The 13,855-nt window shown below is 32.3% G+C and overlaps 1 protein-coding gene across 1 annotated transcript in view; it reads right to left on the bottom strand.

The window, feature by feature from the left end:
• The window catches only part of arnt2 (aryl-hydrocarbon receptor nuclear translocator 2), a 129,064-nt gene extending 124,595 nt beyond the window's left edge, over positions 1–4,469 (bottom strand). Inside the window, exon 1 of the mRNA XM_061884220.1 lies at positions 4,249–4,469. Within this exon, the coding sequence (XP_061740204.1) occupies positions 4,249–4,279 (31 nt within the window). The 5' untranslated portion in view covers positions 4,280–4,469. The remainder of the gene's footprint in view (positions 1–4,248) is intronic.
• Positions 4,470–13,855: the final 9,386 nt, after the last annotated feature.

Here is a 13,855-nt window from a genome sequence, read left to right as displayed (position 1 = left end):
AACTATCGGCGAAGGGGCTTTGATGTCGTATTTGGTAGGCTGCCACTGCTGGATTTTCAGCGCCACCGCAAAAAAAAGAAAAAAGACATGATTGTTGTAGGTTTAATATTACAAGTGAATAGAAAATTTAAGTTGTACACAGTGAAAGCACTACATCCTACCTTATCTTGAAATCGATTACTATTGTCATTACTGCTAGATCTATAATATCTACTAGTCACGTTTAAGTTGAGTGACTGAAATTAGCGTTATTTTGAATAAGTGTTTACATGGTCCCGCGTCACCTGTTATGGGGGGGTGGGGGGGGGATTTAATTAACGGTATAAAGGGCTCTCCTCAGGCTTTCATATCCTAGAGGTTAGACATGAACCATAACTTGTCTTTTTTTTCTCTCTCTCTCTCCAATGACAGATTGGATGGCCCTGTAAATTGTGCAGCACTGTTGTACCAACCAAGAGTAACATTTTAAAGCATTACATACTTTGGACACAACCATGCCTTTCCTTGCATTCATATAGGTTGCCCATGCTCTTTTAAATGCTGGAGTTCCCTTCGCTCTCATCTGTCAAGATACCACCCAGAAGTCAAATTCCTCAACTCACCTCAAGTAAGTCCTTCATTCACCTGCCCCTTGTGTAAAAGGACTGTGCCAGCAGCATCAATGATATGATGGCCAGAACATACAGTTGGAGAAGACAGGAAGTGGTTGCCAAGTCTCCTGGCGTGGCAGAATTTAAGGACAGATGGCCTGCCCTCTTCAAACCATTCCAGGTAAATGATTTGTCATTCTATTTTTCCTGACCAAGTTTCCATTGTGACTTGGACATTACATGTTAGACTCACTTTTTGCCTGAAAATGTATACTAAAACCCTTAATATCAGTAACAGTCAACACTTGCTGTCTTACAGATTAATGAAGAATTCAGAAGGTGCACTGTTGTTCCACTGGAATCAACATTTATGTCCCAGCTGGACAGGTACACTCCAAAACTCCTGGAGCTCTTCAGTGCAAAAGGGGGAGTGACTGGTCACCGCATCAAGAACTTGTTGATGGAACTCATACGGGTGGGTTAAAAGTGGTTTAAAAGTTTATAACTGACCCAGTAATCATGCTCTAATAACGGTATCACAGATTTGGAGTAAAATTGCCAACAAAATTAATTAATTTATTATTCATTTATTAACTGTAGGACCCAAGTACATCTGCAGTGATGAAGAGAGATGTGATGAAGAGATGCTTTATAGAGTACATGGGAGAGAGTGGACAGGAACTAATCTCTGACTACTGTGTAATTATTGTTTCAAAGCAGGTTTTGATCAGTCTGATGTAGAAGCGTAAATTGGGTTTACTTTTATGTCAACTGACTGAACCAACATTTGTCAGGTGGAGGTCGAGCATGCAGCTAGTTGGCAGGAACCCCAGGATAACCGATTAACACAGCACCACAGAGTGATTGATACCTTTCAGTCTTGAATAAAAATTACTCCCCTTAAACAAGCATTAAAACATTTAATATATATATATATATATATATATATATATATATATATATATATATATATATATATATTAAACATATTACTGTTTGTTTGTATTGATTTCGGGTGGTTCTATTTAGGTTTGTTCTATGCAAATTTCAAGAAACGCCAATAAAATGCATGTGGCTGGAAATGCATTTATTGTATCAAGTTTAATGTACAAGATCTCAAAATAGAATTCATAAGTTTTCAAAATGGTCTTCACAAAAGTAATCATTATCTGAATTAAATCACAAAATTTATATTAAATATAAAATTAGATGTTTTTTTTTTTAATTACTGTTTTTGTATCTCAAAAGGAACTGCAGAGACTATTGTTCATGAGGACCTTACAATGAAGAATATGAGCATCTACATCTGTCGTGAGCCAAATGCAGTAGGAATCATCATTGAGTGAGTACAAGTCCTTACTCATCTTGGAAACCTGGTCAAAGCATGCTGCCTACTTCTGGGGTTGACGTATCCACTTAATCTTGAGTATCCATCCAAACTTTCCCAAACATTTGAGGTGTTTTCAAAGAGTTTTTGTGGGACTCGACACACTACGCCAAAAACTAACCCCCAAATTCGTGACTCTCAAAAACAAGCTTGTAGCTTAGGCAGTGAGGCATGACTGTCAGCTTGCATTTATGAACAGCTATTTTTTTGTGTCTGTTCATAATCATTATACAGTACATTGTACATTGTGTGGAATTCTTCGGAATGTTATAAAGGTTTATTCTGTTCAGGTTTTATACAAAGCTCCAGGTCATCGTTTCTGGTGTGTATATTAAGTTTTTTATGTTTTAAACACACTAAATTGCCCGACGGTGAAGCTGCAACTGGTCAAAAGGTGGGATCTATGAGTTGTTTATATGATGTACACAGTAAAAAAAAAAATGTATTCTGAATGTTCTTCTAAGCAGCACATAATAATCTGAGGTCATGCATTCTTGTATGCACTAAATATGGATGTTGACTGTTAGTACTGTCCAGCTCATTGCCACTGTTTTTATATGGTAATGATTTAATAAAGGTTGGAATTTGATATGTCTTGATTTTTTTATTATTCTGCTAACTAATTATTTTAAGCAGTTTCCATTTTCAAAACAAAGAAAGGGTAAATTGGTCAAAATTAATATAATGGAGTAACAATATTTTTCAATCTCATTTAAATGTTACTTAATTTAATTAAGTCTTGTGTGTTTAATATGCTGTTGTTTTTTTTACAATGATTTTACTCAATTTATTGGCTTTTTCTGTAAACGCAACTTTATATTTTTGCATAAATCTAAATGCATATTATTAAGTTTTCCTTACTCAAAATACCAATTAGTTGACTAAACTTACAAAAAGTGGTTGCAAAATGTTGCCTTATTTTTATTGAGTTAGCTCTAGGCAACAGTTTTTACAGTGTGGGCACACTTATTACGTTGGTATCGTTAGTGTGCTTAGCTGTTCTCAATTATGGACATGTATGTATGTCTCACGTGCGCTAATCCCATACTTGTTATTTTGCTTGTATCAGAATGATTACCGTATTTCCTTGAATTGCCGCAGGGCATATAGTATGCGCCTGCCTTGAATTACTGCCGAGTGAAACTCGCTTCCCAAAATAATTAGCGCATGCTTAGTATTACCACCTGGTCAAACTCATGACGTCACGAGTGACACTTCCCCTGTCATCATTTTTAAAATGGAGGAGGCTAATTTCAATCATTTGAAATTGCATAAAGGGAATAAGATTAAGTGCTATTCAGTAGGATTTAAGGTCCAAGCTTATATCACACTCTAATTTTTACTGCATGCCTTTGGTAAGTGCTGGAGTGAGAAGAGGTTTAAAAAAATTAGCTTATGCTTACTTTTACCGCATACCTTTGGTAAGCGCAGGAGTGAGAAGAGGTTTTAAATTAGTTAGCGCCCCGGCGGCAATTCAAGGAAATACGGTTTCTGATACCAATATCTTATCGGGACATTCCAAATTATAGTATTATTAGTAATGTAAGCTGTTTTTCACTATATTATGTCTTTTTGTTCCTTTTTCTTGCATTATTTGTTTTGTTAGATTTTTTTTTTCCCGACAACATACTGAGGGCCAACAAAACTCGAACGGTGTGGCTCCAGGTTTGGTTTGATTTTTATTTGTTATTATAGTTGGGGCAAATGATACCCTTGTGGCCACAATTTGAAAAGCAGTGGTTTGGTTTATGTAGTGTCCATGGGATGTAAAAGGTTTTAACCATGAAACATCTCTTCGTCCATTTTGTCATCAACAGGCAGGTATGTTACAAATGTGTATTAAAAAAAGTATGAATGTACTAGTGTGTACATAGTAGAAAATACAGCAAAGGCAAATAAATGCTAACAAGTAGAATATGCAAAGTAATCTTTGTGTCACTGAGAGGTGAGCAAAGCTTGTTATAACGAACACAAAGCTATGCCACGACAAAGAAATACGCGCAATTACACCTTTAACATGTCTACTGACCGACATCCATCGAAGTGTTTGTTGAAAGCTAAAGAAAATGATTGTTTTGGTGGGGGAAGGGATGGATGCTGCAGCCAGGCTTCGGCGGCCTGGCGGCGGCTTCAGCCCTCCTTCTTCCTCCATACTCTCCGTAACACGGTAATTATTCAACTATTGTCTAAAAAACACAATACAGTGTACTCCAAAACGCAATACAACATAGTCAAACATACAACAAACCAAACAATGCTCTGCTAACTTACCCGACGGGTTAACGGCGGCGGGAGTCGCCATGATGGTCGGCGAGAAGAAGCAGAGTCAGCGGTGAGATGACGCAGAAGAAGGAGTACACTGCCCGGCCACACTGCCTCCAAACACCGCAGGCTTGGCACGCTAGCCTCGCTAGATCCGCCTCTCATCCGCGAGCAAGCACAAAGCGTGCTTGATCCCTGATGATGATGGTGATGATCCCTCAAATTCTGATTGAATACGTCGGGAAAAAGCGCATCTCACACAATGAAATAGGTCTGACACTATATGTAAGAATACATTATGTCTGACACTAAACAATATGTAAGAATAAAATATATCTGACACTAAACAATATATAAGAATAAAATATATCTGACACTAAACAATATGTAAGAATAAAATATATCTGACACTAAACAATATGTAAGAATAAAATATGTCTGACACTAAACAATATGTAAGAATAAAATATGTCTGACACTAAACAATATGTAAGAATAAAATATGTCTCACACTAAACAATATGTAAGAATAAAATATGTCTGACAGTAAACAATATGTAAGAATAAAATATGTCTGACACTAAACAATATGTAAGAATAAAATATGTCTGACAGTAAACAATATCTAAGAATAAAATATGTCTGACACTAAACAATATGTAAGAATAAAATATGTCTGACACTAAACAATATGTAAGAATAAAATATGTCTGACACTAAACAATATGTAAGAATAAAATATGTCTCACACTAAACAATATGTAAGAATAAAATATGTCTGACACTAAACAATATGTAAGAATAAAATATGTCTCACACTAAACAATATTTAAGAATAAAATATGTCTCACACTAAACAATATGTAAGAATAAAATATGTCTCACACTAAACAATATGTAAGAATAAAATATGTCTGACACTAAACAATATGTAAGAATAAAATATGTCTGACACTAAACAATATGTAAGAATAAAATATGTCTCACACTAAACAATATGTAAGAATAAAATATGTCTGACAGTAAACAATATGTAAGAATAAAATATGTCTGACACTAAACAATATGTAAGAATAAAATATGTCTGACAGTAAACAATATCTAAGAATAAAATATGTCTGACACTAAACAATATGTAAGAACAAAATATGTCTGACACTAAACAATATGTAAGAATAAAATATGTCTGACGCTAAACAATATGTAAGAATAAAATATGTCTGACACTAAACAATATGTAAGAATAAAATATGTCTCACACTAAACAATATGTAAGAATAAAATATGTCTCACACTAAACAATATTTAAGAATAAAATATGTCTCACACTAAACAATATGTAAGAATAAAATATGTCTCACACTAAACAATATGTAAGAATAAAATATGTCTCACACTAAACAATATGTAAGAATAAAATATGTCTGACACTAAACAATATGTAAGAATAAAATATGTCTCACACTAAACAATATGTAAGAATAAAATATGTCTGACCCTAAACAATATGTAAGAATAAAATATGTCTGACACTAAACAATATGTAAGAATAAAATATGTCTGACAGTAAACAATATGTAAGAATAAAATATGTCTGACACTAAACAATATGTAAGAATAAAATATGTCTGACACTAAACAATATGTAAGAATAAAATATGTCTGACACTAAACAATATGTAAGAATAAAATATGTCTGACACTAAACAATATGTAAGAATAAAATATGTCTCACACTAAACAACATGTAATAATAAAATATGTCTGACACTAAACAATATGTAAGAATAAAAAATGTCTGACACTAAACAATATGTAAGAATAAAATATGTCTCACACTAAACAATATCTAAGAATAAAATATGTCTCACACTAAACAATATGTGAGAATAAAATATGTCTGACAGTACACAATATGTAAGAATAAAATATGTCTGACACTAAACAATATGTAAGAATAAAATATGTCTGACACTAAACAATATGTAAGAATAAAATATGTCTCACACTAAACAACATGTAATAATAAAATATGTCTGACACTAAACAATATGTAAGAATAAAAAATGTCTGACAGTAAACAATATGTAAGAATAAAATATGTCTCACACTAAACAATATCTAAGAATAAAATATGTCTCACACTAAACAATATGTGAGAATAAAATATGTCTGACAGTAAACAATATGTAAGAATAAAATATGTCTGACACTAAACAATATGTAAGAATAAAATATGTCTGACACTAAACAATATGTAAGAATAAAATATGTCTCACACTAAACAATATGTAAGAATAAAATATGTCTCACACTAAACAATATGTAAGAATAAAATATGTCTGACAGTAAACAATATGTAAGAATAAAATATGTCTGACACTAAACAATATGTAAGAATAAAATATGTCTCACACTAAACAATATGTAAGAATAAAATATGTCAGACACTAAACAATATGTAAGAATAAAATATGTCTCACACTAAACAATATTTAAGAATAAAATATGTCTCACACTAAACAATATGTAAGAATAAAATATGTCTCACACTAAACAATATGTAAGAATAAAATATGTCTAACACTAAACAATATGTAAGAATAAAATATGTCTGACAGTAAACAATATGTAAGAATAAAATATGTCTCACACTAAACAATATGTAAGAATAAAATATGTCTGACACTAAACAATATGTAAGAATAAAATATGTCTGACACTAAACAATATGTAAGAATAAAATATGTCTGACAGTAAACAATATGTAAGAATAAAATATGTCTGACACTAAACAATATGTAAGAATAAAATATGTCTGACACTAAACAATATGTAAGAATAAAATATGTCTCACACTAAACAATATGTAAGAATAAAATATGTCTGACACTAAACAATATGTAAGAATAAAATATGTCTCACATTAAACAATATGTAAGAATAAAATATGTCTCACACTAAACAATATCTAAGAATAAAATATGTCTGACACTAAACAATATGTAAGAATAAAATATGTCTCACACTAAACAATATCTAAGAATAAAATATGTCTCACACTAAACAATATGTGAGAATAAAATATGTCTGACAGTAAACAATATGTAAGAATAAAATAGGTCTGACACTAAACAATATGTAAGAATAAAATATGTCTGACAGTAAACAATATGTAAGAATAAAATATGTCTGACAGTAAACAATATCTAAGAATAAAATATGTCTGACACTAAACAATATGTAAGAATAAAATATGTGTGACACTAAACAATATGTAAGAATAAAATATGTCTGACACTAAACAATATGTAAGAATAAAATATGTCTCACACTAAACAATATGTAAGAATAAAATATGTCTGACACTGAACAATATGTAAGAATAAAATATGTCTGACACTAAACAATATGTAAGAATAAAATATGTCTCACACTAAACAATATCTAAGAATAAAATATGTCTCACACTAAACAATATGTAAGAATAAAATATGTCTGACAGTAAACAATATGTAAGAATAAAATATGTCTGACACTAAACAATATGTAAGAATAAAATATGTCTGACAGTAAACAATATGTAAGAATAAAATATGTCTCACACTAAACAATATGTAAGAATAAAATATGTCTGACCCTAAACAATATGTAAGAATAAAATATGTCTGACCCTAAACAATATGTAAGAATAAAATATGTCTGACACTAAACAATATGTAAGAATAAAATATGTCTGACAGTAAACAATATGTAAGAATAAAATATGTCTGACACTAAACAATATGTAAGAATAAAATATGTCTGACACTAAACAATATGTAAGAATAAAATATGTCTGACACTAAACAATATGTAAGAATAAAATATGTCTGACACTAAACAATATGTAAGAATAAAATATGTCTCACACTAAACAACATGTAATAATAAAATACGTCTGACACTAAACAATATGTAAGAATAAAAAATGTCTGACACTAAACAATATGTAAGAATAAAATATGTCTGACAGTAAACAACATGTAATAATAAAATATGTCTGACACTAAACAATATGTGAGAATAAAATATGTCTGACAGTACACAATATGTAAGAATAAAATATGTCTGACACTAAACAATATGTAAGAATAAAATATGTCTGACACTAAACAATATGTAAGAATAAAATATGTCTCACACTAAACAACATGTAATAATAAAATATGTCTGACACTAAACAATATGTAAGAATAAAAAATGTCTGACAGTAAACAATATGTAAGAATAAAATATGTCTCACACTAAACAATATCTAAGAATAAAATATGTCTCACACTAAACAATATGTGAGAATAAAATATGTCTGACAGTAAACAATATGTAAGAATAAAATATGTCTGACACTAAACAATATGTAAGAATAAAATATGTCTGACACTAAACAATATGTAAGAATAAAATATGTCTCACACTAAACAATATGTAAGAATAAAATATGTCTCACACTAAACAATATGTAAGAATAAAATATGTCTGACAGTAAACAATATGTAAGAATAAAATATGTCTGACACTAAACAATATGTAAGAATAAAATATGTCTCACACTAAACAATATGTAAGAATAAAATATGTCAGACACTAAACAATATGTAAGAATAAAATATGTCTCACACTAAACAATATTTAAGAATAAAATATGTCTCACACTAAACAATATGTAAGAATAAAATATGTCTCACACTAAACAATATGTAAGAATAAAATATGTCTAACACTAAACAATATGTAAGAATAAAATATGTCTGACACTAAACAATATGTAAGAATAAAATATGTCTCACACTAAACAATATGTAAGAATAAAATATGTCTGACACTAAACAATATGTAAGAATAAAATATGTCTGACACTAAACAATATGTAAGAATAAAATATGTCTGACAGTAAACAATATGTAAGAATAAAATATGTCTGACACTAAACAATATGTAAGAATAAAATATGTCTGACACTAAACAATATGTAAGAATAAAATATGTCTCACACTAAACAATATGTAAGAATAAAATATGTCTGACACTAAACAATATGTAAGAATAAAATATGTCTCACATTAAACAATATGTAAGAATAAAATATGTCTCACACTAAACAATATCTAAGAATAAAATATGTCTGACACTAAACAATATGTAAGAATAAAATATGTCTCACACTAAACAATATCTAAGAATAAAATATGTCTCACACTAAACAATATGTGAGAATAAAATATGTCTGACAGTAAACAATATGTAAGAATAAAATAGGTCTGACACTAAACAATATGTAAGAATAAAATATGTCTGACAGTAAACAATATGTAAGAATAAAATATGTCTGACAGTAAACAATATCTAAGAATAAAATATGTCTGACACTAAACAATATGTAAGAATAAAATATGTGTGACACTAAACAATATGTAAGAATAAAATATGTCTGACACTAAACAATATGTAAGAATAAAATATGTCTCACACTAAACAATATGTAAGAATAAAATATGTCTGACACTGAACAATATGTAAGAATAAAATATGTCTGACACTAAACAATATGTAAGAATAAAATATGTCTCACACTAAACAATATCTAAGAATAAAATATGTCTCACACTAAACAATATGTAAGAATAAAATATGTCTGACAGTAAACAATATGTAAGAATAAAATATGTCTGACACTAAACAATATGTAAGAATAAAATATGTCTGACAGTAAACAATATCTAAGAATAAAATATGTCTGACACTAACCAATATGTAAGAATAAAATATGTCTGACACTTAACAATATGTAAGAATAAAATATGTCTGACACTAAACAATATGTAAGAATAAAATATGTCTGACACTAAACAATATGTAAGAATAAAATATGTCTGACACTAAACAATATGTAAGAATAAATTATGTCTGACACTAAACAATATGTAAGAATAACATATGTCTGACACTAAACAATATGTAAGAATAAAATATGTCTGACACTAAACAATATGTAAGAATTAAATATGTCTGACACTAAACAATATGTAAGAATAAAATATGTCTGACAGTAAACAATATGTACGAATAAAATACGTCTGACAGTAAACAAAATGTAAGAATAAAATATGTCTGACACTAAACAATATGTAAGAATAAAATATGTCTGACAGTAAACAATATGTACGAATAAAATATGTCTGACAGTAAACAAAATGTAAGAATAAAATATGTCTGACACTAAACAATATGTAAGAATACACACCGCGAGATGTTCGACCTGAATAAATGATTATTAAACACACTTGTTACTATATGCCCAAAATGATCACGGATGTCTTTATCGTTACAGTATTGGTGATTGTTCTCAAAAAGTACTAAAACTAATACTGATATCTAGTTTTGTCAAAAAACAGACACAAAATATTATCTCAAAAATGGAGGTAAGAGACAAGAACAAGGTAGATTTTTTAAGAATGTTCTCCCAAAAGTACAATACTGCTCTTTAAGAGGCTAGAAGTATAGATTTAAACCGGGGGTGTCAAACGTACGGCCAGAGGGCCACATCAGGCCCGCGAACAGGTAAAAACGAACCTGGCATTTTTGAATGAAAGAAACTGCTGTTCTAAATATGTCCACTGGATGTTCCAATAGCAATTCTTTGTATCTTTGTAGATGATGCTCCATATGTACAAAATAAACCACATGATGTGAGAACATCAGTCGAGGAAAATGATCAGTCTACATAAATAATATACTATAATTTTATTTTGATATAATTTTTTTATTTTGATAGATTCAAAATTACCACCAATGAGTTGACTGATGAGGGGCAGCACGGTGGAACCGGGGTTAGTGCTTGGGATCTTTCTGTGTGGAGTTTGCATGTTCTCCCGTGTCTGTGTGGGTTTCCTCCGGGTACTCCGGCCGGCTTCCTCGCACTGCCTTTGGCAACACTAAATTGGCCCTAGTGTGTAAATGTGAGTGTGAATGTTGTCTGTCTATCTGTGTTGGCCCTGCAATGAGGTGGCAACTTGTCCAGGGTGTACCAGTCTTCCGCCCAAATGCAACTGAAATAGGCTCTCTCTCCACCCCGAATGGGACAAGTGGTAGGAATTGGATTGATGGAGTTGACTGATGGACATTATCACATAATTTATTCAGAAAATAGAAATAACGACAAATAAAGCATATATACTATTAACTCCATCCATTTTTTACCGCTTATTCTCTTTTGGGTTGCGGGGGGCGCTGGTGCCTATCTCAGCTACAATCGGGCGGGAGGTGGAGTATGCCCTCGTGTTGCGGATAATATAATTGCCTATCCGGGCATCTCTACTATCTATCTATCTATCTATCTATCTATCTCTCTCTCTCTCTCACTCTCTCTCTCTCTCTCTCTCTCTCTCTATCCATCCATCCATCCATCCATCCATCCATCCATCCATCCATCCATCTATCTATCTCTAGCTCTCACACTCTCTCTATCTATCTCGTTTTTCTCTCTGTCTATATCTCTCTCTTTCTCTCTCTCTCTCTCACTCAAATGAAATAAATAAATAAATATAATTGAATTACATCGCCTTTTACATGGCATAGTGAACTTTGTGTATCTGTTTGCATATACATGTTCTTTGCAATAAATTTGCTCCTCTGTTTTATAGCAACATGTTGAAGGCAGAAGAGACCTCATCATACGTTGCCCAATGGAGTTCCTTGGAGAGTCGGGAGAGGAGCTGATCAAAGACTGCAAGGTACATTTTGAAAATTTAGGATTTTCTGATGATTATTCTCACCATTCCTAACTGTAATTGTTCGCATTGTTGTGAATGTTCTAAAACAAAGAATCACTGTTTTATAATGTTTTGTCTGGTAATTATATTAGCTTTCACTGTTATGCTGATGACACCCAACTTTACATGCCCCTAAAGCTGACCAACACGCCGGACTGTAGTCAGTTGGAAGCGTGTCTTAATGAAATTAAACAATGGATGTCCGCTAACTTTTTGCAACTTAATGCCAAAAAAACGGAAATGCTGATTATCGGTCCTGCTAGACACCGACCTCTATTTAATAATACAACTTTAACATTTGACAACCAAATAATAAAACAAGGTGACTCTGTAAAAAATCTGGGTATTATCTTCGACCCAACTCTCTCCTTTGAGTCACACATTAAAAGCGTTACTAAAACGGCCTTCTTTCATCTCCGTAATATCGCTAAAATTCGCTCCATTTTGTCCACTAAAGACGCCGAGATCATTATCCATGCGTTTGTTACGTCTCGTCTCGATTACTGTAACGTATTATTTTCGGGTCTCCCCATGTCTAGCATTAAAAGATTACAGTTGGTACAAAATGCGGCTGCTAGACTTTTGACAAGAACAAGAAAGTTTGATCATATTACGCCTGTACTGGCTCACCTGCACTGGCTTCCTGTGCACTTAAGATGTGACTTTAAGGTTTTACTACTTACGTATAAAATACTACACGGTCTAGCTCCAGCCTATCTTGCCGATTGTATTGTACCGTATGTCCCGGCAAGAAATCTGCGTTCAAAAGACTCCGGCTTATTAGTGATTCCTAGAGCTCAAAAAAAGTCTGCGGGCTATAGAGCGTTTTCCGTTCGGGCTCCAGTACTCTGGAATGCCCTCCCGGTAACAGTTCGAGATGCTACCTCAGTAGAAGCATTTAAGTCTCATCTTAAAACTCATCTGTATACTCTAGCCTTTAAATAGACCTCCTTTTTAGACCAGTTGATCTGCCGCTTCTTTTCTTTCTCCTATGTCCCCCCCTCCCTTGTGGAGGGGGTCCGGTCCGATGACCATGGATGAAGTACTGACTGTCCAGAGTCGAGACCCAGGATGGACCGCTCGTCGGGACCCAGGATGGACCGCTCGCCTGTATCGGTTGGGGACATCTCTACGCTGCTGATCCGCTTGAGATGGTTTCCTGTGGACGGGACTCTCACTGCTGTCTTGGAGCCACTATGGATTGAACTTTCACAGTATCATGTTAGACCCGCTCGACATCCATTGCTTTCGGTCCCCTAGAGGGGGGGGGTTGCCCACATCTGAGGTCCTCTCCAAGGTTTCTCATAGTCAGCATTGTCACTGGCGTCCCACTGAATGTGAATTCTCCCTGCCCACTGGGTGTGAGTTTTCCTTGCCCTTTTGTGGGTTCTTCCGAGGATGTTGTAGTCGTAATGATTTGTGCAGTCCTTTGAGACATTTGTGATTTGGGGCTATATAAATAAACATTGATTGATTGATTGATTGAATGCTGCTGGAAAATGTAAAAAAGGTGCTCTTGTTTGAAAGTATGTTATCATTTCATATTTGTAGAAGATGTGTTAAGATAATTTAATTTCATTAACCGTAGGCCATGTTAAAAATACAACACATTCATATTATAATAGTGGTGTAAGTGGTAGCTTAAATATTATGTAAATATTACTTAAATATTGCTCCGAATAAAGCAAAGAAATACTAGTTAAATTATCCTGAAAATCAAGCATTTTTATAAGGGTTTTTTAAGTAGATACAAAGGTAGTTTTGAGTAAAATTTACAATCAAAGAGTGAGAACATTTTGTCTCTA

This window comes from Nerophis ophidion, linkage group LG02 (genome assembly GCF_033978795.1).
Source record: "Nerophis ophidion isolate RoL-2023_Sa linkage group LG02, RoL_Noph_v1.0, whole genome shotgun sequence".
In the NCBI taxonomy this organism is placed as follows: Eukaryota; Metazoa; Chordata; class Actinopteri; order Syngnathiformes; family Syngnathidae; genus Nerophis; species Nerophis ophidion.
The sequence above is the reverse complement of the archived record's forward strand: the minus strand, read 5'-3'. Positions and strand labels throughout refer to the sequence as shown.